This window comes from Contarinia nasturtii, unplaced genomic scaffold (genome assembly GCF_009176525.2).
Source record: "Contarinia nasturtii isolate CC-2019 unplaced genomic scaffold, AAFC_CNas_1.1 Cnas_scaffold_1565, whole genome shotgun sequence".
Lineage (NCBI taxonomy): Eukaryota > Metazoa > Arthropoda > Insecta > Diptera > Cecidomyiidae > Contarinia > Contarinia nasturtii.
Genome location: NW_022198900.1, coordinates 1 through 26240, shown reverse-complemented (window position 1 = coordinate 26240; position 26240 = coordinate 1). Strand labels below are relative to the sequence as shown.

The 26240-nt window shown below is 35.3% G+C and overlaps 3 protein-coding genes across 4 annotated transcripts; all 3 read right to left on the bottom strand.

The window, feature by feature from the left end:
• Positions 1-5549: 5549 nt before the first annotated feature.
• Positions 5550-8072, bottom strand: LOC116346521 (multiple inositol polyphosphate phosphatase 1-like). The gene is made up of 7 exons (XM_031776602.1): positions 7324-8072; positions 7094-7227; positions 6933-7027; positions 6734-6862; positions 6445-6660; positions 6135-6371; positions 5550-6065 (listed from the first exon to the last, which is right to left on the bottom strand). Exons 1-7 carry the CDS (start codon positions 7380-7382, stop codon positions 5619-5621), a joined length of 1317 nt encoding a protein of 438 aa, XP_031632462.1. The 5' UTR covers positions 7383-8072; the 3' UTR covers positions 5550-5618.
• An 82-nt stretch (positions 8073-8154) lies between these two features.
• On the bottom strand, positions 8155-12477 carry LOC116346520. Of its 2 annotated transcripts, XR_004201588.1 has the most exons (6): positions 12040-12477; positions 10768-11181; positions 9671-10653; positions 8810-9578; positions 8405-8739; positions 8155-8267 (listed from the first exon to the last, which is right to left on the bottom strand). XR_004201588.1 is itself a non-coding variant. In XM_031776601.1 (5 exons), the coding sequence occupies exons 3-5, from the start codon at positions 10349-10351 to the stop codon at positions 8552-8554; spliced, it is 1638 nt and encodes a 545-aa protein (XP_031632461.1). In that variant the 5' UTR covers positions 10352-10653; positions 10768-11181; positions 12040-12477; the 3' UTR covers positions 8280-8551. The 2 variants fall into 2 exon arrangements, 1 of the variants encoding a protein (XP_031632461.1); XM_031776601.1 differs by lacking the exon at positions 8155-8267 and having other exon boundaries at positions 8280-8739.
• A 7978-nt stretch (positions 12478-20455) lies between these two features.
• On the bottom strand, positions 20456-26234 carry LOC116346579 (gramicidin S synthase 2-like). Its single transcript, XM_031776714.1, has one exon. It carries the CDS (start codon positions 26107-26109, stop codon positions 21376-21378), a length of 4734 nt encoding a protein of 1577 aa, XP_031632574.1. The 5' UTR covers positions 26110-26234; the 3' UTR covers positions 20456-21375.
• Between the last annotated feature and the right edge of the window lie 6 nt (positions 26235-26240).

The window sequence follows — 26240 nt, the reverse complement described above, 5'->3', positions numbered from 1 at the left end:
CACGTTTTGTACATGTTTTTGATATATAACATTTTTAATTTTTTTTTGTATTTTCAATATTGAAATTTCAATGTAGAATTTTTTTGGTAAAAAATTGAAAAAATTAAAAAAATCTTGGTAATTCGTACATGTTTTTAGGATAATTTAATTTTTAAATTTTCAACTTCCATTTCGGGGTGTCATAGACTTCAAACCTCGGATATTTTTTAAACGCATAGATATTTTTTGGTAAAACTTCACTAGTTTACTCTCATAAAATAATAAGTGTACAAAAAGTTATGGGTCTAGCTATTTCCAAAATATATCAAATATTTCTTCAAAGAAGTGTCGAATTGTATGAATTTGTATGAAAAATATTTGTTTGGTGTCAAACTTTCTGACGGCAATGTACAATACGTGAGTGATCAAATATTCCCTTGCCTTGAATAGGTTTACTGTAGTCGGTAGTGGCTTTATATCGTATACATTGCTTATAGTTTTGTAGTGAGTTTGTTGTTCCACTAACAATTTCCGCCGATATGGAAACTGTTGAATACTTTCATGGTTACAATACATTGGGCGTTGGTCCATTAACCAAGTCGACTTTCATTAAATTGTAATCATTGAAGTGAATTTGTTCTTTCCAAGTGCAAAATGTCGGATATAGAATTTATTTACGATGACGAAGATCATGTTAAGGCCATTCACTGTAAGCCATTTAAAAAAAAAATTTTGATTAAAAAAAATGATTTTCTATGTACTAGCCATTTTAGTGGGCCGATAAACGGTGAATTCGCCAATAACAAGGCTGAAATTTAAGCTGAAACTTCGTGATTTGGATATGTTCAATATAAATGTAGCCACTGAGAGTCAATTCTTACTGAATGTTGTTAACGATTGGTTACCACGTGTTGAATTTTTATTTTTGACTGCAGCAAATTCTATAATATTATTCAGAAAACTGCATTATTATTGGTGCGATGAAGTCTTTTTAACTGAGCATTTAAATATAAGCCATTTTTTGTACTGATTTTATTATTTTGTTTGCGATTACAAATAACATGGCTAAAACATATTCTGTATATTACCATTGGTTGATAAAATAAACGAATTTAATCATTTTGCTATAAAAAAAATTTGTTTTTTTCATTCATCTGACGAATTTGGATTTTGCATCACCCAGCAAATTAAAATTGTTGAACCGAATGGATTTTTCTTGAATCGTATCTGTCACAGGCACCGCAGAATCACCCAATCTATAACTTTTTAGGTGCCGCACCTGAATACAAGAAAGAGCGACACTTATTTTCATGATCAAAATATAAATTTGTATGTATTATTTCAACTTAAAAAAACCCTAAACTCTCTTCACACGCCTGAATTTATACTTGAAAAAGCGACTGGAAGTTCGATGGCAAATCGTATCTAAATGAGAATACTATACGACACTTGCTGGAATAAAGGTTTGAGATGTATGTTATTTTTCCAAATTTTCAAGGTCGCATATTATTATTATCTATTTTAATTTGAACGTGAAAATAAAAATGTTATAAAATATGCGTTGAGTCTTAAAAATATCGAGCCACTCAATAGCTATTTGTTAATTACAACAACCTTAAGTCAATAATAATTTGAAAACGTTAAATAACACGTTTCAAAATGATCATTCATTTTCATCTGAATCGTTGATAGCTTCAAACATCGAAAAGAATGAAATTCTTCTCGGCCTTGCTTTGACATTGATTCTTTTTGGGAGAGTTGTGAGTACCGTTTTTTTTATTTAAAAATTTAGATAATTCCATGTGAAGTTGCGGGTAGAGATGAAGAACGTGCTGAAAAGGCATCGGTGATTGATATCAATGCATATTTGACAGCCTGATAGTAAAACCAACACTTAATTTTCTTATGCGTAAAAATAGCACGTGTTTTTGTTTGGAGTAAAACAATACCACATATCATAATCGATAGCAAAAATTCAACACACAAAGTTGAGAGCAAAACCACGACATACGCAACATCAGAGCAAAAGTGAATAAGCGATATGTCGTGTTTTTGCTCTCAAGTTTGTCTATAGTTCTTTTGCCCGCAACAATCGGAGTTTTTTTTTAAGCCGAAAAAATGGATTTTTTTATGAGCGAGGCGGACCATATATATCGTAGCTACGATCATGTAGATGATAAAAAATCGCGAAAAATGAAAAAAATAATTAAATTTTTTTTCTTCGATTTACAAATACTACTCAATTTTCTGTATCACCTGGTGAAATCAGAATGAAAAAAATCGCATTCAATATCATCCAAATCACGATCTGGACTTTTTTCACTGTTTGAGTGCTCTATATCGAGTCTCCGAGAGTTTCATATAAACTTGCTATGTGATTCCTATTGAATAGTAAGCAAATACCAATCGTGATTGAATCAATAGGCGTCATTTGGCTATTGCAAGGCGAGTTTATATGAATCTCTCGGAAAGTCGGTATAGTGCACTCAAAAAGTAAAAAACAACAGATTTTTTTCTCAATTCTTATACACAACTAAATGGTCTATTTTATTTGGTGTGATCAGAACGTAGAAATTTGCTTTCTCTATCACGCAAATCGTTGTCCAATGCTATCTCGCTAGTACTGCATGTATAATTGTTTACAACGGACGTTCTATTAACACACAACTCGCACTTATATTTTGCTGCGCAATAAAATTATTAACAATGTATTTGGTTATCGCTTTGAGTTTTGTGTCGACGATTTTTATTACGCAGCAATATATAAATGTGAGGTGTGTGTGAATAGAATGTCCATTGTAAACATTTATAGATGCAAGGGTGAGCGTGATAGCATGAGACAACGACTTGCCGTTTGCCAAGCATGATTTGGGTGAAAGAGATAGCAAAGTTTTCACAGCAAATGATATAGAGCATTTATTGGTGTTCGAGAACTTAGAAAAAAAAAAAGTTTTCTTTCACTTTTTGTGCTTTATACCGAGTCTCCGAGAGTTTCATATAAACTCGCCATGCAATAGCCAAATGACGCTTATTGATTCAATCACGATTGGTATTCGCTTACTATTCAATAGGTATCACATAGCAAGTTTATATGAAACTCTCGGAGACTCGGTATAGAGAACTCAAACAGTGAAAAAAGTCCAGATCGTGATTTAGATGATATGGAATGCGATTTTTTTCATTCTGATTTCACCAGGTGTTACAGAAAATTGAGTAGTATTTGTAAATCGAAGAAAAAAAAATTAATTATTTTTTTCATTTTTCGCGATTTTTTATACCATCTATATGGGAAGCTTGTATGAAAAACACGGAAGACCGCTGAAATGACACTGTCGTATCACATGCGTATAAAAAAAAAAAAAAAAAAAAAAAAAAAAACAATTTTTTCGGCGTGAAAACAAAATTCCGATTGTCTCAAGGAAAAAAAAACTATAAACAAAATCGAGAGCAAAAACACGACATATCCAGCCTGCGGGCAAAAACAAGTAATCGATATATTGTGTTTTTGCCCTCAGTTTTTTAAGTGATACAACTCAACAAAAGTGATAGTGGGTAAAGTGCTCCGACCGGCTCTTTTGAACCCAAATGAAAATGTACCGAACACACCGAAACCACTGAAAAACTTGAAATTACCACCAAACACACCGAATTCACAATTTTCACGCAATTCTTATGCCGGAGTTATTAAAAACAATCCGATTCATTCCGCAAAACGTCAACGTCTCGAAGATTCACCGAAATCTTTCGCACAGCCAAAAAATAATGTGAAATTCGATGCACCGACGCCCAAAATGGGAAAAAAATTAGCTTCAAATCGGCTGCATGTTATGGTAAAACCACAACGAAGTGAAAAACCGATATTCAACAAGGCAATTTGGGTTTCTGGGTTCGACCCAATTACCACAACCGATGAAATTATTGAATATATCGTGTCCGAAACATCGGTTAAGGAAAAATCGAAATTCAAAATGCACAAACTCGTGAAGAAGGACAAAGATTTGACCACATTGAAGTTTGTGTCATTCAAAATCGAAGTGAATGAAAGGGATTTTGACAGTTTGATGGATCCGGAAGTGTGGGAAGAAGATGTTCTTGTTCGTGAGTTCCTTCAGAACAAAACATTAGGCGATTTTTTCCCGGCATTGGATTCGAAATTCACACCACCGAACAAAGTCACCGACTCGTCGAACAAACAGGCAAAATCATCGAACAAAACAAAACGAACACCACCGTAAGTAAATTGACACCGCATCGAAAATAAACACAAAACTCCCCAGAAATAGTCTCGAAGTACATGAAATTGATAAAGGTGTTCCTGTTTATGCGTTACCATGGTCGTCGCCTGAAAAAGAACAGCCATCATCTATAGAAGAAATGGCCAATACAATGATTCCGCTAATAAAGAAAGTACAGCCGAATGGCCCTTGTGCTGTAGCTGGTTACTCGTCTGGGGGTATTCTAGCCTATGAAATAACAAATCAACTTATAAACAGTGGCTATCCTTTTGCGTTTACGGGTTTAATTGATACGTATCCTCCCTACGCCTCTGGTACAATTAATGAAACTGAGGTGTTTTTGACGTTTATCGCACTGAAATCTCCATTTTTTAAGTCATTGAATGATACAAAGTGGTGGGAGCGTGTCATTAAATTGCCTCTGAATGAAGCTATCGAAGAAGTTAAACAAAAGAATGTTGATTTGAAAAAGAAGATATCGATTGGGAAGGATTGATAATGAAACAACGAACTCACTACAAAACTATATGCGATGTATACGATATAAAGACACTACCGACTACAGTAAACCTATTCAAGGCAACGGAATTTGATCACTCACGTATTGGTAATGAGTACCTCGACAAAAATTTACATATATGGAATGATGATGTCAAGGAATTTTTTAATCGTCCAAAAATGGGATGGGAAGTTTACAATCTTCCAAGGTTGCACGTCGTTCCTGTAAATGGTACTCATTCCTCAATAATGGCAGATCGCAGAAATCGAACTTTATTGGGAAGAAAAATAGCTCAGTCACTTCTGTCATCTGAGATGACTATAAACTGAAACTACCTGAAGGAAAACACGTCGAAAATGTAATTGTAATTCTAGAAAGTTCACAGAGAATGAAAATGCAAAAACATCTGTATTCAATGAACATTGCCATTGTTAATTTGTAACTTAAGGGAGATTTTTCTTATTTCTTTTGGCTTGTACATTATTCTATGAAATTCATTTACGGCCGAAACTAATAACTAACTAATGAAGGCGGTAAATTAGATTTAATATAACTTACCGTTATGTTAAAAAAAAATTTTGTAAAAAATGTGTGCGTTACAAAATGTTTAGAATGTTATTTGTAAAATAAAGAAAGTTCATTTATTTGAATTCAATTTATTATAACTTGCAGCAGATTACCTTTTCATCACATAACTAATGACTAAAATCCCATAGAACTAATTCAACAGAGAAAAAGTTATTGGAAATGTCTAGCGAATTCTTTGTATTTTTTATAATGAACTCAATTTTCATTCATCAGCTATCTTTACAAATAGATTATAAAATGTTGTCATATAGACCATAAATCAAAAAGTAATATAATCATTTATTTCAAACTTTTCATGATATATTTCTTGGACAAAATTAGTAGTAGCATTGGGTAAATTTAGTTTGAAGAAAGGCCACATCACACAAACCCTCATTACAACCAGGTAAATGTACAATTTTATCGTTGAGGAAGAATTTAACTTGGTTGTGTTTGTAAAGAACAGCGACAAAATTGGATGCCATTGGATCTAACCTACTGATGTTCCATCTACGATCTGCTCTGCTTTCCTTATCATATTCTACGGTAAGTTCTTCGATGCCTTCAAATGCTCCCATTGCGGTCATGTGTAGCAGAATTGCTGCTGAATGCGTAAAGTATGTTGTAACTTTTGGTCCATCAGATATAGATAGATGTGTCATCATATCACGAACAGACAAACAGTGCGCTCTCCTATTCACTTCACCGCCAAATGGTGAACAATCTATAAAACGATATAGGTCATGTGAATATTCAAGCACCAGTAGTTCGTCTTTGGTAAACATCTGTAACGGACAACAACAGTTCAATTAAATTTGGACTCATTTGGAATGCGAAATATAATTGACACCAACCGAGCACCATACACTTTTTCCTCCCGGTGTCCATGTACCTTCGAATTGACATAAGCTGTGCATATCCAAGACGCGATCGATTCCAATATCGAATTGACCGTCATTGAAATTTAGTCGATTGCTTACATCTTCAACCACTTTCAAAAATGTATCTGTTTCAAAAAATCGCTCTAATAAGGCATTTCCGTGTTTATTCCTTTTTCTATATAACTCAATGTATGGCGGATAAGTAAATGCCTAGAGGTTTTTTTGAAAAAAATAGTTGAATATTTTGCAAGAACGACAATTTGTGGAACAGTACTGTAATTACCCTTATGATCTTGTTTTCTTCATCATTTGATACAGATAAAACATTGCTACGCCATTGACTTCCTACTATGGCATCGACGAATGCAGCAGCACTAACTTTAGTGCGTGGTTCGTCTGTACAAACTGCATTGAAATTGCTCTTATTGAACGGAACATTAAAAAGGATTGGAAATCTTGCTTTTAAATTTTCTGCTATCTTCTTAAGCTCTGCTTTTCCCTATAAAAAAGAGAACGGATCTTAACAACGATGAATTGAATTGACGTCATTTTGTACACAATAAGTTGCATACACTTTCAGTTATTACTCGATCTGCTTCGAATTGTGAATCCCATTTCCATTTTTTCAGCTTTTTCCAGTTATTTTCGGAAAGTGGACATTGTGTCACATTTTCAAGGTTTCTTATAATCTGTGCTCGCAACTGCAAAATTATTAATATTTTGTAAATTTAATTTGTTTTTTTTTTTAAATATATAAATGGCAATTCATACACCGTCTTCAAATGATTTGAATACATTTGTCTCGTGTGTTTGGCCTGTTCTCGATCCATGTCTAACAAACATCCATATTTTGATGGCATTTTTAGCTGTCAATGAATCAGACAATTAGATTCCACAATCCACATCGATATCATTTAATAGTTTTCAATTACCATTGAGTTCAGACGATTTGATGGTACGATTGGCAGCAAAGTACGGTTGTTTGGACGAAGAGTGTAACGCAGCAAACTGAAAGATATCCTCCATTTCTTCAGCAAAATGTTTTGGTTCACATTGAGCATAATTTCTACAATAAATTAGTAAACGAAAATTAATGCACGAAAATGAATGAGACATTCTTTGTGGAAATATTGCTCGTCAACAAATTGAATAAATTACTTACAGCTGACTTATTGCGATCGCGAATAGCGACAAAAATATAGCGCTCACAAATAAGACCATCCTTAATCGATCTTAAAGCATTTTTAATTGACACATTTTGCTAGGTCGATTGTGTATTTAAAATTCTCAGATTATGTGATTTGAAAAAGTTTTCGAGTATTATCTTTTTAAAAACACTATAATTTTATTAGGATTAAAATTTATATCAAAATATTCCAATCGAAACAACAACAAAAATTATGCACATTGATTTGGCGAGTGAGCATAAAGAAAAAACACTCAAACTATATGAAAGTCAACATCACATCTGCGAGTCAGTGGAAGTATGTTAGGAACGAACGACAATGAAATTTCATAACACAAGCCAATCCGGTTTGATTGAAGTAAATATTTTATTTGGCTACACCGACGTTTCGAATCAATTATGATTGTTCTTCGGGGTATTTCAATTAATATCGATTATGTCTATTATTATTATTTAATAATATTAGTATATTATTATTATGTGTATGAAATGATTTTTGATTAGTTATATCTATTCAAACTAATTTTCAAAACCGAAAAAATGAAAAGAAATAATCCAAGGCGTTGATAAAAAGAGGTAAGTAAAACTTGACGATCATATACATATCGAATAATAATAATAATTGATTCGAAACGTTGATTTATTCAAACGAAATATTTACCTCAGTCAGACCGGATTTGATTTATCGGCGGTCGATAGACATAAGAACGAAAACGTTGTTTACATATGTACCTTCTGTATATACTATATAGTCGCCAATCGAGTTTTTTGTTGTCCTTCCGTGTGAAGAGAGATAAAATTGAAAGACTACTCATTCGTGAGTATTATTTTTGTTACTCTTTTAACCGATTTTCATATGTATAAATACTGCAGTTCAGACACAAAATATATTGAGTACACAATTAGGGTGTTTCTCATATCTGAAAATAAAAAAATGGTAGTCGTTAATTAAAAGTGCAAAAAATTCTAAGACAAATCATGACATTTACACAAAGCATCGACTGATGGTCACGCTTCCCGAAGCAAAAAACTGTTTTCAAAATTGAATGTTACTTACAAAGAAAAAACGCCCCATTTGTACTCCTGCGCAGTCAACAACAACCAAATGGGGTGTCAACCTTTTGCTACGCTACTATCCCACATGGTCGGGATAGCCTTAATAACTAATGTTACAATTGTTTTTTTTTTGTTTGCGTTGTGCTGATTAGATAGCATGATCAGCTGGCTGCTGGTCGTACTCGAACATTTCTACATCATTATCTACGTTGGCGGCAGCAGCAGCAGCTGCTTCAGCGACATCAGCGGCTACTTCGGCGGCCTCAGCGACAGCATCGCGGGCTTTATATCTATTGATCGCATCCGGTATCGGAAGTCCTAGCAATGTCCATAGTCCTGAAAAATCAAACAAATGAATCTTCTTAAGCAATCATTCAATCGTAATTGTATCGTCAATTAGCCTTACCTTTCAGCAGAATGTTCTTAGCAGCCACGACGTCACGATGCCAAGTCACAGAGCATTCGAGGTTTAATTGCCAGTTTTTATAGTAACTTGTTACTTTTGACAATAAAGGCTCGTTTTCTTCCAATGCTTCGTTCATGGCGCGTTGCAACAATCGAAATTCCGATAGATCCTTCTTGCCCAACTTTGACACAATTTTTATTGGCAGCAATGTTCTGGCGTCGGGTATGCACCGGCATTTCTTGAATCTGGCCGATTTGGGCTGGTTTTGGAATCGCTTCATACATCTTGCGTCTGTTTGAGATGATCCCCATTCGTCCACCAGCTCTATGGCACAATCTCGACGTTTCTTTATTGACCTCAAAGTCAAACGAACCCCTGGACACCGCACGTGCTTTTTGATACTTATTCGGCTGTCAGGTGGTACTTCGCCATCAGCACCAAAAAGAAACAAAGTCGGCTGCTTATCGGTAACCTTTTCCACCCAATTGTCGACAACACTACTACTTTTGATGTGTTTGTCCAAGGCGAGTCGAGTGTACTTGGCAGTCGAGTAAGCGCAGATTCCATGCTTCATCATCTTGATTCGGTGCTTGATGTAGTCCAGCCAATGTGACCCTTTTGGTGATGGCATCACCGGGTACAGCTCACGGTTCTCTCTGTCTCGGCGCTCCTCTTCGGTAAACTTTTTGGTCCAACGCTTTGCTTTGGCATTTCGCACGTTTTGGCCTGTTTTCCAGTGAAACTGCTTACTCGACATTACGAAGTTAGTCTGAAAATAAATAAATGAATAGTTATTGAATTTTAGCACTTACGCGGTCTATCTTCCATTGATACATATACAACATAAATGTAAAAACTTACTTCGGTGCCAGTTATAATGTTGTGTGTCACTGTGGTGTTCCAACTTTTCAAGCCTGTATCAACGCCTGCAAAATTTTCGAATTTGCCATCCAAAATCATTTCAACGATGCGAGAACGGTCGTATTCTGTGCTATTCGTCTTCTTTTTGGCCGAGTATTGCAGAGACACAGCGATTCCATCGGTGTTTATGGAAAAATCAAACTTCTTTTTTCCACGCACGAATCGCCGAATTTTCCGCATGTAGAAATACTGATTCCACCAATGATCACGCGCAGCGTTGAAATCCTTTTGTGGAAGAATTACCATGCTTGTTGTTCCGTTTTTGTTTTCAACTTCCACTTTCGGTAGCAATTCTTGCGAAGACAACACTTGGTGCATGCTTGAACAATCGATTTTGTAGTGCTTTCGGCGAAAATCACACATCGGCACCACTACTAAATTCCGGATGAATGGCCGAAAGTTTGGATCGTCGAGCATTTGTTTGCGCTTGGGGCGACGCTTTGACTTTTTGCGCTTTCTTTTCTTTCGTTTGGATCGGTGCTGATATGGCCACTCCAAGTTGTACTCTTCTATCTCGCGTTGCATAGATAGGAACATTGGCATGGCCTTAAACCAATGTTTTTCGTCAGTCGTGAGGTCATGCAGATCGATTTCTGGAAACACATTCAGGTCGTTCACCATGTCATACAAAAAGCCACACCGTTCGAGTTTGTTTGGATCGTGAATTGGCACTCTGATGTTTTTTTCTTTGATGATCAGTTTTACAACACTTTCGATGTCACTTTGCAAAAATTTCTCTGCGTCCTCTTCTCCGTCTGTGTTCAATTCGAACACTTTTAGTCTCAAGTACTGGGTGATCTTTTTGTCAGGATGCGTTGTTGAGTTGGTGACGACGTTGTCTGTGTATTGATTGGTGATATGCTTTAGGCCATTGCTGAAATCATTGTTGTTGGGCCAATCGATACCATGATAGTCGTCAAGACCTAAAAATAAAATATGTTTTTCAAATTCAACTAAATTGTGTACTGTGTAGTCAAAACTCGCTATTTTATAAGGAGGTTTAATTGTTTAATAAATCAACTATTTTTATTTATTACCTTCGACAATTGCTTTGAATTCAGGGTCGATAGGTGGCAGCTCTGGTCGTGGTCCTCGTGGCTTTTTTCCTCGTGGTCTGTACGTCGACTTTTTCGGTTTCGGTGGCTGATTGTTTTGCCATAGCACTTGGTTAAAGCAGAGTTGGATCTTTTTTTCTCCACTTCCACCAAAGAATGCGAAATCATTATTCTCAAGGCCTATGCTCGTACGCCTTTTGCACCTCGAACAAGAACAGTAATGAGCCCAAAAAGGAAATTGAAGTGGCTTGCAAACTCAGGTCCGTTATTTTGCTCATCAATGCTTGCTGGAATTGTGGGCGAATGATTGTCTTCAGCGCACATTTGATCGTCGTAATCTCATCCTTCGTTTCTCCCTTCGCTGGTATGGATGGCTTGAAGCGATTCGCCATTTTCCTATTGAAAAAAAAAACACACACATTCGATTTAGTTTGAAAACGAATTTGTATTGAATTTTCATTGATCCATATAATTTAAAAGTGACGACTTTTCACATCAAACAATGTTCGATCGAAAAAAAGTATATAAAAAAATATATACATTGAAAAAAAAAATGTGCACCAGCACTGAAATAAAAGCATTCACATGTAATTTGAAAATATCAACCGAATGCACAGATGCAAAACATACTATCAAAGTGAAAAATCCTTTTAACCAATCCACACAAATATTCACATATATTTCGAATTCAATTTGATCGAACGACAACAAAACACGAATCTATCGCTTTTTTTGGTACACACACAAAGTGATGCAACACAGAAAAATGACAAAAATCGTCGGATTGATAACAATGGCAGTGATTTAGAGAGAAAAAAAACATTTAAACACATTTCTTTGATAAGCGAGTTATTGTTTCTCTTCTCTAAACAATGGAACCAATTCAAAATGGCTATCACTGCTTGAAATGAATTTCACCACCTCACGCAACAGAATTATGTACTGCAGAATAATTGTGAAATACATTACTTTTTTCATAAAATGTAATGTTACTGTTAATATGTTCAACGTTAAATAATTATTGGACTAGTTTAAATATATTTCACGTTACAAATGGCTTATATGTCGTGCTATGAAATAAGAATGAATTTCACAATAAGAAGGATATGAATAACTGCATAGAATAAGCAAGTAATTCAAATTTTGAATAAATCGTGTATTCGCTGGCAATTTCTCATCAAAAATAATAATTTTTACCGATGAATTCACCAATATTTTTCACTTTAATTTTCACTGTAAATTAAGTTTACTCACGGTGATTTGAATTCAACAATCTGCTTGGACTCCGGATCAATCGATCGATCAAGTGTTGAACAATTCGGAATAAATTGATACAAAACACACGTATATCGAAAATAATATGAATTATTAACAAAATCGTAGAATAATTGAAACGTTGAATTGGAATTAACACTGCTGTACTTTATGTCGTAAACTTCCTATTCACAAAGCCGAACGTGTTCTCGGTATAAGTGAAGCGGCGATTATGACATTACGAAAACCAATGAAATGAACGTCAAATGTCATAGGGCTCGGTTCACATCAATAATGCTAATTCAATATTTTGACATTAGACACATTTTGCTATAAAAAATTTTTTGCTTCGGGAAGTGCCAATATCATTCGATGCTTTGTATAAATGTCATGATTTGTCTTAGAATTTTTTGCACTTTTAATTAACGACTACCATTTTTTTATTTTTTGACTACGGAAACACTCTAGTACACATAGAGAAAAAGTGCGGTATATTTAATTCAATTTTGTTAGATTTAATAAAAAATCAACAAACAACGAATTAGATTTACCATTTTTGAGATCGAAAAAGACTATTTATTCTACAATGAATACATTTTTGTATAATTTGGGATGAATTCGGTTGAACTCAACTTGAAAGCAAAAAACAGTTCCAAAACATAATTTTTTCTATTGTAAATTATACAATTTCGGTATTTAACCCGATCATTTTAGGGTGTACTCATGACAGACAGAGTGATATGGCATGTGTGAATGGAACGTAGAATGATCAATAATAAAAACATGGACAAATAATGGATTGAAATAGAATTTTCTACCGATTTATTTATTCAAATTCCAAAGCCTACATTGCCAAGCAGAGCATGTCTTCAATATATTACAAGAAAATTTTTCCTTGGGGAACGTTTGTTCCGGATTATTTATTTATTTATTCACCGTCTGATCACAGACTGAATTTATCACACAATTTATACAATATCGTTCACAATGGAACACCACCCGATCGAATATCCAGCTACCAGCCTTTTCGACTTCGGAGTAGCAGATATCGATTGTGTTCACTGTTTTTATTTCTATATAATACATAATGTTAAAAGTTAAATTTTTCAATGGGCAAATATTACATTTTCCAATTTGACAATATTGTTTCTAAAAATGTGTCTTGATGCCGATTCTAAAAAAATGTCTTACATCCGTCAGATGAACTTTTCCGCACTGTGATCCACAACATGCATTTATTACGTATCTTTTACTTAAATCTTAACTCACGTAAAAACTGAATCTGACATTAGTTTTGCGATACAAATAATTTTTGAACGACTTTTCAATGCCTGTACGTATGATATCGTAATGATGTGAAACTTTGCACAGGGTATTTTTTTCACAAAAAGCTAACATTTTGAAAGTTTGCAGAAATTTCAATACAATTGCGTAGTACCTTCCATACAAAATTTTCGTTTTTGAGCAAAAAATCCAAAATTTTGTTCGGGAGGTACCCCTATTATGCATTGCAATATCTTCGGAATGTTATTTTTGTGTGAAAAAAATAGCCTGTGCAAAGTTTCAGCTCATTCAGATATCATATAAAAAGGAACTTACATCCGTAAGTCTAACTTTTCCGCACTGTTTCCAAATTTCTTTCTTTACCGAACGAATATTTATTTCCCGAGAGATATTGAACATGTACTGGTAGTGCAGTATTTATTCAATAACTACCGAATTCTAATTTCTGAGAGCAATAAGGTTTTTTGGCCAATTATTATACAGTAAAAGCTGTATTAATAGACTATTGACGTAAAAATAATTAGTGTGTGTGTGTGTGTGTATGGAAAGATAAAAACACCAAAATATTGAATTTTTGTATGGATGCATGATATCACAATGACGTGAAACTTTGCAAAGGCCATTTTTTTACAAAAAATAACAATCTGAGAGTTTGGAAAACTTTCAAATAAAAATAAGGATACCTCCCATAATAATTCCTTCAAACGCTCGGAATGTTATTTTTGTGTGAAAAAAATAACCTGTGCAAAGTTTCAGGTCAATACGATATCAAAGAAGCATGGCTTTCATACAAAAATTCAGTTTTTTGAAAGAGGTAATGTCAAATGCCTTTATAAAGTCCCTAACGCAGTTTCTTACACTCTTTTACTCACACAAACACAAAACAAAATGTCAAGAAACAGCTGTTCGAGCGAACCATTCATAACCAACTTCATGCTACTTGTAGATTTGGAATGAAAATGATGTTTGAAATTTCTTTGATATTTCGAAAAATGAACTAATTATTTTGGAATTTTTTTATCTGTTTAGAATAAAATAAATGTTTAAACATTTTTTGTACTTACAATATTTTAAACATTCACTTATTATTTAATTTCCACAATTTCTATCAATTCACAAATTATAATTCTTAGCATTAGCATGAAGTTGGTTATATGTCAACCTTTATTCATTCGTATAAAAACATATTGTGTTCACGCACACATAAATGTTGGGGACTTTTGACAATTCCACTTTTTGTATGAAAAGTGTGTCGAAAGTTGATTGTATGTACCCTGTACCCTGTACGCAAAAATTTGTTAACACGATAACTTTCAAACAAGAAAAGTAATTCAAAATCTGACTTCACAGGATGATTGGGGGTACCGAGGAATAGAAACCATTAGATTTTGAGCGACTTTGGTTGATAGAGTAAAGTGTCATGTCTGGTGTGATGCCCATGGCCATCCATGGGAAAAATTCAATTTTTCTTCCAAAAGTCATATTTAATGTATTCTTAAACACTCAAAAATGAACCGCTTAGAATAAAAGAAGATAATGGTAGAAAGTTAAAAGAAATCTCAGTCATAAAGTTCTGTGAAAATAATACTCAATCAAGAAAAAATTAAAAATAAAAGTCGATCAAAAAATGAGTAAAAATAATATTCAATCAAGGGAAAAAGTGAAAATAAAAGTCGATCATAAATTATATTTTCATTTTAATCTCACTCATTTGGAAAAATTCGATCATAAAATGAGTAAAAATAATACTCAATCAAGAGAAAAAGTGAAAATAAAAGTCAGTCATAAAATGAGTGAAAATAAAAGGCAAACACAATTTATGATCGATTTTTTTTTTCACTTTTTTTCTTGATTGAGTATTATTTTCATAGCACTTTATGATTGAGATTTTTTTAAACTTTCTACCATTATCTACTTTTATTCTAAGCGGTTCAAATATGTATTGGGGGGTTTTTGGGTACGAGAAAACCGAATATGACGTTAGTTTTGCGATACAAATAACTTTCGACACACTTTTCATAGAAAAATTTCAAAAAAAAAATGGATTTTTGTATGAAAGCCATGCCTATATGATATCGTAATAAGCTGAAACTTTGCACAGGTTATTTTTTTCACACCCGAACAAAATTTTGGATGTTTTGCTCAAAAACGAAAATTTTGTATGGAAGTTACCACTCAATTGTATTGAAATTTCTTCAAACTTTCAGAATGTTAGGTTTTTGTGAAAAAAATAACCTCTGCAAATTTTCACATGATTACGATATCATACTCACAGAAAAATTGGAGGCGGTTTTTCCGCAAATTATTGTAGCAACAGCAGAGCTGCAATAAAAATGTGTCTCTTGTAGCTCATTTTGACAGCTACGTACAAGTGTGTGTGTTCTGACATTTTATATGTATAAACTAAAAAACCAATGTGATGTTAATAGAACATTTTAATATTTATTTTTTAAATAATTTTAGAAATGTCATTTTGACAATTTAAATTCGTGATTTCAGAGATGAAAAAAGTGTGAAGAATTATTTTCCACCGAAATTTTCAACCAAATTCGACACAATTGCTCTGCACAAAAACAAGCCGAGATTCTGGAATCAAGATAATCATTAGCTTACCGAACTAAATGGCAGGATTTTTTAACTTGTAAATATACGAAAAAAAGGAGTTGCGTATTTAGTACGAATTAGCACAAAATCATATGGCATTTTACATTGTCACATCACTGACGTTGATGTCTGAAAACTAAACTCGGATTCTGGAATCAAATTCTTTAAATCCTACACTGACAAAACTAAGGTTATGATTTTGACAACACCGTGTTGTAAATGCTTACATTCCAACAAATTGTTGTCGTTGTGAATACATATAATATATGCCATTGTACGTATTCACAATGACAACAATTGTTGGCTACTTCACAACATTCGTTGGAATGTAAGCATTTACAACACGGTGTTGTCAAAATCATAACCTTAGTTTTGTCAGTGTAAGATTATACTCGTATACACTCATCTCTGAAATTAAGATTTAAAAATGTCAAAGCGACATCACTATTAATTTTAAAAAGTAATGAATATCAAATTTTTTTCGTATATTTACAAGTTAAAAAATCCTGCCATTTAGTTCGGTAAGCTAATGATTATCTTGATTCCAGAATCTCGGCTTGTTTTTGTGCAGAGCAATTGTGTCGAATTTGGTTGAAAATAATTCTTCACACTTTTTTCATCTCTGAAATCACGAATTTAAATTGTCAATAAAATGTCTTACATCCGTAAGATGAACTTTTCCGCACTGTGATCCACAACATGCATTTATTACGTATCTTTTACCGTCAATATGAATTCATGAGAAAACTGAATCTGATATAAGTTTTGCGATACAAATAATTTTTGAACGACTTTTCAATGCCTGTATGATTTCGTAATCATGTGAAAATTTGCAGATGTTATTTTTTTCACAAAAAGCGAACATTCTGAAAGTTTGAAGAAATTTCAATACAATTGAGTTTTCATACAAAATTTTCGTTTTTGAGCAAAAAATCCAAAATTTTGTTCGGGAGGTACCCCTAATTTGCATTGAAATCTCTTCAAACTCTCGAAATGTTATTTTTGCGTGAAAAAAATAACCTGTGCAAAGTTTCAGCTCATTACGATATCATACAGGCATGGCTTCCATACAAAAATCCAAATTTTTTGAATTTTTTGTATGAAAAGTGTTTCGAAAGTTGATTGTATCGCAAAACTAACGTCATATTCGGTTTTCTCGTACCCAAAAACTCCCCAATACATATTTTTGGATGTTTAAGAATACATTAAATATCACTTTTGGAAGAAAAATTGAATTTTTTCCATGGATGGCCATGGGCATCACACCAAAGTCGCTGAAAATCTAATGGTTTTTATTCCTCGGCACATCCTGTGAAGTCAGATTTTGAATTACTTTTCTTGTTTGAAAGTTATCGTGTTAACAAATTTTTGCGTACAGGGTACAGGGTACGCACATACATTCGGACATCGAAAAATTGACTGATTCGTGTTCCCTGGCTCCTAAAACACCCAGAAAACATGTTTTTTGAGGGTGTTAATTTTTCGACCGATTCCTATACTTTACCTTACACACTGGGTGTGTGCGGAAAAGTAAAATGACATTTCTAAAATTATTTAAAAAATAAATATTAAAATGTTTTATTAACATCACATTGGTTTTTTTAGTTTATACAGATGCTACAAATAATGTAAAATGTCAAAACACACACACTTATACGTAGCTGTCAAAATAAGCTACAAGAAACACATTTTTATTGCAGCTCTGCTGTTGCTACAATAATTTGCGGAAAAACCGCCTCCACTTTTTCTGTGAGTACAGGAATTGAAAAGTCGTTCAAAAATTATTTGTATCGCAAAACTTATATCAGATTCAGTTTTCTCATGAATTCATATTCACGGTAAAAGATACGTAATAAATGCATGTTGTGGATCACAGTGCGGAAAAGTTCATCTTACGGATGTAGGACATTTTATTTACCTCTTAGATGCACTAGGTGAACCGGTGCCATTGGGAGCCGAAGGAGAACGTGAATCATTAATTTTATGTGGACAAAATGTTATAACTTTGTTTCTCATCATTTTTAAAAGATAATTTTTTATTCTCGTTTTTTTTCGATTTTGAAGCATTGTTCACAAATAATATCTGATGAAGTTAAATTTTCTTTTCGATGTAAAAATTCTATTGTGTGTTTCCATTGTACACACCAATGCTGATCAATATTCCATCAATCATTACACTTCCCATGTTTTTTCCAATTTTCTTATTGTTACTTCAATTCTATCGTATTTAAACAAAATCAATATTCAAACAAAAACATCAAGTAATGTTCCGAGTAACTTATTGAGTAGTTCAGAGTATTAGTGTGTGTGTTTGATTGTGTGTATGTGAGTGGTTGATTGAGAGAGTGAAGGATCCTGTTAAAACGTGTTCGAGTTCCTGATGAAAGTGTTTGAGTATGAGATGGTTCATAACATGATCAATTGATCCAAACCTATTTTTTAGAATATTTAGTCCATTTGTATTTTTGTATAACTGAAAATGTATATTCAAAAAAAAACATTATCTTCTCTTTTCCATAAAATCAATTGATTAGATCGATTGAAAATAGAATTCAATATTTATTATAAAACTTATTTATTTTTTTAAAATATAATGTGAAAATATATAATATCGAGCAATGAATGGTCAGATGAGAAAATGATCAGTGTGTCTCAACTGTCAAAGTAGCGACATCACCAATTTGTCAGAATAGTGCCACCAGTCGATCTGTCAAAGTAGCGTCACCACACAGCTGTCAATCTGATAAGCTATCAAAAAAACCAACTTGACAGGAGCTGTCAAAAAAATCCAAAATGGCGGTCCGAGCGTACTACCATACTACTACGATATCGTGGAAAGCGATGAAATAGAATCAAACGAAGCAAAAAATATTTGTAATCTATTCAAACAATATTTTATTGCTCATGTCGGCGAAGTTTCACTCGCACATCACTCAAAGCTACAACATCCAAACCAAAATCATTCGCTCTCTTTAACAATTCAAACTTCTTCGACTCAAAACCTCCTCTCAAATTCAAAGTTCCAATATTCAAAGCGGTCTTCAACTGTGGAGCTCCGGTCGGGTCCCGGGGAGGATGAGCTCCGTGGCCTCCCCTCGTCCGAGGCCCATCGTTTCGATTTCGAGCGAGTTAAAGGGTTTAAGGCGTGCTAAGCCACACTGCACTCGAAAACCACCCGATATTGTCGAAACGAAACAGCCATGGAATCGATCAAATCCAAAAACATCTCAAAAATTACAACAATAAACTCAACCAAATTTTAGCAAATAACGAACAAACCATAAAGAAGACCATGAATAAACCATAATGAAGACCATGTGAAGAGACCGGCAAAAACAGTAAAAATGACTCGCCAACAATACCACGAATTAAGTAAAATAATATAAAATTAACAGCGAACGAAGAATAAATTAAAAAACGCGACCAGCTTCTGTAACGTCCGAGTTGTTTGGAATGAAAAAACTTGTTTTTTTGGTATTTTTTCGAAGATACTTTTATTTAATATATATTGTTTATGTTCCGACACGAGTTCTTTTTAGATCAATTTTTTTATCTAGATCAGATTTGAGATCAAAATCTTAGATTTTTGATCTCAGTGTATCTAAGCTTTTATATTTATCTCAGATCGAGATAAATCTAGATTAATCTCAAATCTGATCTGAAATATACTTTTAAATTCAATTCCAAATGGGACTTGGGTAAACCACAGGCTGGCTAATTTGGGACGTTTTCAGATTAAGCCGACTGAGATCGAAGTCATTTTAAGTCGATTTATTTGACTTTATTTGACTATATTAATATAGCTAAAATCGACTTTAATCATAATTGACTGTATAGTCGTCTAACGCCCCAAATAAGTCGTCTGGTTAAATAGACGACTAAAGTCGACTAGGTAGTCGGTTTTAGCTAACAAAATTCATTTTTAGTTGATTTCAGCTAGTCAGTCAGTCACTTTTCTTCCACACGGGTGTAAATCGAAATTATTTTCAAAGCATGTTTGGTTACAGCTATGTTTGGTTGCAGTAACTTGAATCGCCGTGAAAACTTGTGAATATTATTTTCTTAACAATCTCACAAAGTTTAAAGAAATTTCAATCAAAAATATAGCTCAATATATGGCTCATAACCGAAAATTTTATATGGGAGGTATCCCTAATATGCATTGAAATTTCTTTAAACTCTTGAAAAGTAATTTTCTTGTGGAAAAAACAACCTGTGTAAAGTTTCATGTCATTACGCTACCACAAAGGCATGGCTCCATACAAAAATATTTTTTTTGTGAATTTTTGTATGATAAGTCTGTGAAAAATTGATTGCATCTTAAAACTAACGTCATATTCGGCCCGAATCAGAAAAGAATGCTTTTGGGTTAAGCTTGTAAATCTTAGATATCTCTCGTTAGATACAGATTTTTGTATCCAGATCCAGATAGATTAGATTTATTATACCTTTTTTCTATTGATCTAAGATCAGATTTAGATTTGATCTATCTAGAAATCTATCTAAAAAATCTCAAGATTTTTAATCTACTCGAAACACTGGACACGACTGACTCGTTGCTTCTCATGCGAACCCTTATATAGAGAGACTCTTATGTCTTATCTCTCTATCGATTTATCGGTTATCGATAGAGAGTGGGTGATACGTGTGAGGTGATGTATGCGTGTGCTGGCATGACGTCATGTATGTATGAATGGGTGCGTATGATAAGAATGTGTAGACGAGAGCGTAATGCCGAACGGGTTACACTTCAAAACGACAATATTACGGCTATAAAAGTACAATGAACGTCAATTGGAAATTTAAACACCAACTTTGATGAAGTCAAAAACAATGAACCTGAAAATTGATTTATATTTTGATTCATATTTTAAATTAATCACTACATTTAACTGAATTATGATTAAATTTTGAATAAAATGCCAAATCACATCAAGACAAATAGATTTGCCATGAAAATCTGGTCAAACTTGAAAAAAAAAAAACAAATTTTCTTCAAAAAATCGACTTTCGTGAGGTCTTGCGGCACGGGTAAATGAATTCCGATTTGGATGAAACTCTACATGCATAATCTATGAGCCAGATAGAACAAATGAAGAAGGTGAGATCATTGAAATTCCATAAAGTACGTAATTCATGACAACTCTATTCTTTATTTTACAAATTACAATCTGAACATTTTATAACGCACACATTTTTTAAAATTTTTGATTGTATTTTTTTTGTTATATTTAATCTAATTTACCGCCCTTCATTAATTAGTTATTAGTTTTGGCCGTGAATGAATTTCATAATGAAACATGTGGAATCCAAAAGAAATACGAAAAATTTCACTTAAGTTGAATAAATAAATTAACAATGGCAACGTTCATTGAATATAGATGTTTTTACATTTTCATTTTCTGTGCACTTTCTAGAATTACAATTACATTTTAGAAGTGATTTCCTTCACGTAGTTTCCGTTTTAGATGTCTCAGATGACAGAAGTGACTGAGTTATTTTTCTTCCCAATGAAGTTCGATTTTTGCGATCTGCCATTATTGAGGAATGAGTACCATTTACAGGAACGACGTGCAACCTTGGAAGATTGTAAATTTCCCATCCCATTTTTGGACGATTAAAAAATTCTTTGACTTCATCATTGTACATGTGTACATTTTTGTCAAGGAACTCATTACCAATACGTGAGTCATCAAATTCCGTTGCCTTAAATAGGTTTACTGTAGTCGGTAGTGTCTTTATATCGTATACATCGCATATAGTTTTGTAGTGAGTTCGTTGTTTCATTATCAATCCTTCCCAATTGATATCTTCATTTTTCAAATCAACATTCTTTTGTTTAACTTCTTCGATAGCTTCATTCAGAGGCAATTCAATGACACGCTCCCACCACTTTGTATCATTCAACGATTTGAAAAATGGAGATTTCCGTACAATAAAGGTCAAAAACACCTCGGTTTCATTAAGTGTACCACAGGCGTAAGGAGGATACGTATCAATTAAACCCGTAAACGCAACAGGATAGCCACCGTTTATAAGTTGATTTGTTATTTCATAGGCTAGAATACCCCCAGACGAGTAACCAGCTACAGCACAAGGGCCATTCGGCCGTACTTTCTTTATTAGCGAAATCATTGTATTGGCCATTTCTTCTATAGACGAGGGCTGTTCTTTTTCAGGCGACGACCATGGTAAAACATAAACCGGAAAACTTTTATCAATTTCGTGTGCTATTTCAAAAGCATGAGAAATATCTCCATCGCCACTGGGAAGAAGAAATATAGGCGTCCGATCGCCATAGCGACGAGCTGGTATAGCAACATCTGAATACAATCTGTCGGAAGAATTGGTCATTTTTTCCGCTAAGTCTTTGAGTATTGGAAAGGAAAATAATGCCCGAGCACTGACGTGTATATCATAATGCTTTTTGATAAGATTTACGAATTGCATAACTAACAGCGAGTGGCCACCCAGCTCAAAGAAATGGTCATTTCGGCTGATGCATTCAATGCCAAGTATTTCACTCCAAATTTCGGCAAGTTTTTCTTCCATTTCACCCTGTGGTGATTCATACATTTGATGAGCAAATGCTTCATCGTCCGGTACTGGAAGTGCGTGTCGGTCTAATTTGCCATTTGGTGTGAATGGTAATGATGTTAGACACACATATGCTGCTGGCACCATATAACCAGGCAATAGAGATGTTAGATATGTACGTAGATTGTTAGCAAAAGATTCATCTGGGTCGGCTACAACATAGGCAACCAGACGGGCATCACTATCGGATCTGTCCTTCCATGGTTGTACAACTGCTTCGCGCACCGAAGGATGTTGCACTAAACGGGCCACAATTTCGCTGGGCTCGATTCGAAAACCACGGATTTTAACCTGTTGATCAGTACGTCCCAGATATACTAGATTTCCATCTGGCAGATAACGTGCCAGATCACCAGTGCGGTACATACGTGCTGTTGCATTTTCACTGAATGGATCGAACAGAAAACGTTCCGCCGTAAGTTCGGGTCGGTTGAGGTAGCCACGGGCCACACCAGCACCACCAATATACAGTTCTCCTTCGGCTCCTAATGGCACCGGTTCACCATGTGAATCCAACAGATAAATGCGTATATTTGATAATGGACGACCGATTGGTAATGAATTGCTTTCCAAATCAATTGGACATGACCAAATGGTCGCACATATGGTTGCCTCAGTTGGACCGTAAGCATTGAAGACTGCAGTGTGTATAACGGCAGATTTTAGCAATGATAACGATGGTGTTTCGCCAGCTAAAATCAAAGCTTGCAAGCCAGTTAAATCGATAAGATTTTGTGTGTTTCGGAACAAAGCCGGCGGTAAAGTTGCATGGGTAATCTTTTCGGTATTAATATATCCAATCAAGGAAAGGTCCGTTTGGCGTACTTCATCATTTGGTATGCAAAGACAGGCTCCGTTTGTTAAAGCTGTTAGGATTTCGTAAGCACTAGCATCAAAACAGCAAGAAGCAAACTGTAAAATGCGGCTCTTCAGAGATACATCAAAAATGAAAGCTACACTTCGAACTAAATTTATGAGAGACTGATGCTCTACCATCACCCCTTTCGGTCTTCCGGTAGAACCAGAAGTATAAATGATATATGCCAAATGAGATGAAGTTAGACCGAGTTTTAAGGGATCCGGGTTATCACTTGGAAGGCCATCGGGTAACATATGATCCAAATTTAGCACAGACACATGATGATCTCCAAGTACTTTTTGACCAGTGGCATCTGCCAACAAAAAGAATGGATCCGCATCCACCAAAATATTTTGTAGCTGTTGACTGGAGTAGATCGGGTCGAGTGGTACATAAGCGGCACCTGCTTTCAAAATGCCTAATATAGCTACGATCATTTTTGTGCTGCGTTTAACACAAAGTGCGATGAGATCATCTGGCTTAACTCCTCGCCTGATCAAATGATGGGCCAATCGGTTAGCTTGTGCATTGAGTTCTGCATAACTGAAGGTCTCTCCTTCAAATTCCACAGCTATGGTCTGTCCGCTCTGCTCTACTTGTGACTCAAATAATTGATGAAGACAACAAACAGGTGGATAATTGACTACCGTTTGATTCCAACTATGCAATAGCAACTCTCGTTCTTCGCGCGGCATCACTGTCAATGTTCGTACAGGTTGCTGTGGTTTTAGAGTTAATGCATCTGCGAGAGAAGCGAGGGCCTGATGCATATAACCACAAATCCTTGCTGCCGAGAGCGGCGACGCCACATAAGCTATGAGACTGAGTAAATTTTCATCATCGTCCAGTGCCAGGTTTATTGGGTAAGTTGCTCGCCCTTCGCTACTGAGAATATTCACTCCAGCGCGTGGTTCGACGGTTTGCTTGGTCTGCGATTTATGGCGATAGTTTAGCAATGCATTAAAAAGAGGTAAAGATGATGGCACTCCACAACAACGTTGCGCTAACGCCAGTGATGCATATTCGTGAGATAGTAAAGCACTCAAACGCGAATGAGCCTTGCGTACAGCGTTTTCGACTGTGGTATCATCGATATCCAGCCGCAACGGTAGCGTGTTGATCAACATACCCATAACATTCTCGTTTCCTTCTCCAGATTGGAGACGACCAAGTAGCACAGTACCGAATACCACTGTTTCATTTCCGCTAGCACGGGCAAGTACCTGTGCCCAGGCCAAATGACAAAGACTGGCAAGACTGACATGGAAATGACGTGCAAGGTCTCGTAATTTATTACTGAGTTCCTGTGGCAGCTTCAGTTGTTCATGATCGAACCTAGTTCCACCGCCATGAACGTCGATCAAACCAAACGGTAGGGTTGGTGTATCAAAATCGCTTAGCATTTCTCTAAAAAAGTGCGTGTGTTCGGCTTGACTTACTCCAAGACGAGCTTGAGCCACTAGATGCCGGAATGGTGTGGGTGTTGCTAACTGTTTAATATGCCCTTCAATAATCATATGCACTTCTGCATTTAGTTTCTGCATAGTAACGTAGTCACCAATTATATGGTGCATCAATTGTAATACAATCCAGTTCCCTTCACACGTTGGTGCAGCTTTCAGACGCAATAGCGGTGCACGTTTGAAATTCATTCGGTAGTGACTAGAATTGTAGCGATGTGTAAGCTGATCTAGTACTGAGTTGGTATCATCCAGCGTGACTTCGGTGAGCAAGAACGGAACATGGCGCAAGACGACTTGTGCCGGTTCACTGAGTCCTTCCCAGATGAAGGCGGTACGCAGAATATCATGTCGTTCAATCACCTGTTGCAGCGCGATTGCGTAGTTATGAAGTGTCGCGCGATCACTAAATTGTAAATGATTTATTACTAAGTACGGATCACCTTGTTCGGACATCAAATGATGAAATAATATGCCTTGCTGCAATGGTGCCAATCCATAAATATCTTGAATATTGATTAATCCACCAGGCACTTGTTCGACCAGAACATCAATTTCTCTTTGAGACAAATCGATAAGCGGCAACATTTCTGGAGTAATAGCTGTACTTTCGACGGTTATCAGATTGGGTGGAGTATTGACCACCATATGGTGGCTCAGAGCCCCAGCTAATACAGCTAATGAGGGTGCATCAAATACTTTCCGAACGTTGGTATCCAGTCCGATTTGTCGCAATTGTGATAGCATCTTTACGATTAAAAGAGAATGCCCGCCCAACGCAAAGAAATTGTCATTTCGGCTGATTCGTTCAATACCCAACAGTTCACTCCAGATTACAGCCAGTTTTTCTTCCATCGTGCCCTGCGGTTCTTCATATAGTTGACGAGCAATTGCTTCGTCGTCCGGTGCTGGAAGTGCATGTCGATTTAGCTTGCCATTTGGTGTGAGTGGTAAAGACGATAGACAAACATAAGCCGCCGGTACCATATAGTCAGGCAATAGTGATGCTAGATATGTGCGTAGATTGTTAGCAAGTGATGCATCAGTATCGGCTATTACATATGCAACCAGACGGGTATCACTATCGGATGTGTCCTTCCATGGTTGTACAACTGCTTCGCGTACCAAAGGATGTTCCACTAAACGGGCCTCAATTTCGCCGGGCTCAATACGGAAACCACGGATTTTAACCTGTTGATCAGTACGTCCCAGATATACGAGATTTCCATCTGGCAGATAGCGTGCCAGATCACCAGTGCGATACATGAATGCTGTTGGATTCACACTGAATGGATCGGACAAAAAGCGTTCTGCCGTAAGTTCGGGTCGTTTTAGATAGCCTCTGGTCACACCAGCGCCACCTATATAAAGTTCTCCTTCGGCACCCAGTGGCACCG

What these genes read in the sequence shown, in the direction of transcription:
- LOC116346521 (XM_031776602.1), bottom strand. Translation starts at nt 7,382, where the DNA reads ATGGTCTTATTTGTGAGCGCTATATTTTTGTCGCTATTCGCGATCGCA. An exon ending in CAAATCGTCTGAACTCAATG is followed by an intron (nt 7,028 to 7,093) that starts GTAATTGAAAAC and finishes ATTCATTGACAG; the next exon opens with CTAAAAATGCCATCAAAATA. An exon ending in TCAAATCATTTGAAGACGGT is followed by an intron (nt 6,863 to 6,932) that starts GTATGAATTGCC and finishes ATAATTTTGCAG; the next exon opens with TTGCGAGCACAGATTATAAG.
- LOC116346520 (XM_031776601.1), bottom strand. Translation starts at nt 10,351, where the DNA reads ATGGTGAACGACCTGAATGTGTTTCCAGAAATCGATCTGCATGACCTC. An exon ending in ACATTATAACTGGCACCGAA is followed by an intron (nt 9,579 to 9,670) that starts GTAAGTTTTTAC and finishes ATTTATTTTCAG; the next exon opens with ACTAACTTCGTAATGTCGAG. An exon ending in TAAGAACATTCTGCTGAAAG is followed by an intron (nt 8,740 to 8,809) that starts GTAAGGCTAATT and finishes TTGATTTTTCAG; the next exon opens with GACTATGGACATTGCTAGGA.
- LOC116346579 (XM_031776714.1), bottom strand. Translation starts at nt 26,109, where the DNA reads ATGTATCGCACTGGTGATCTGGCACGCTATCTGCCAGATGGAAATCTC.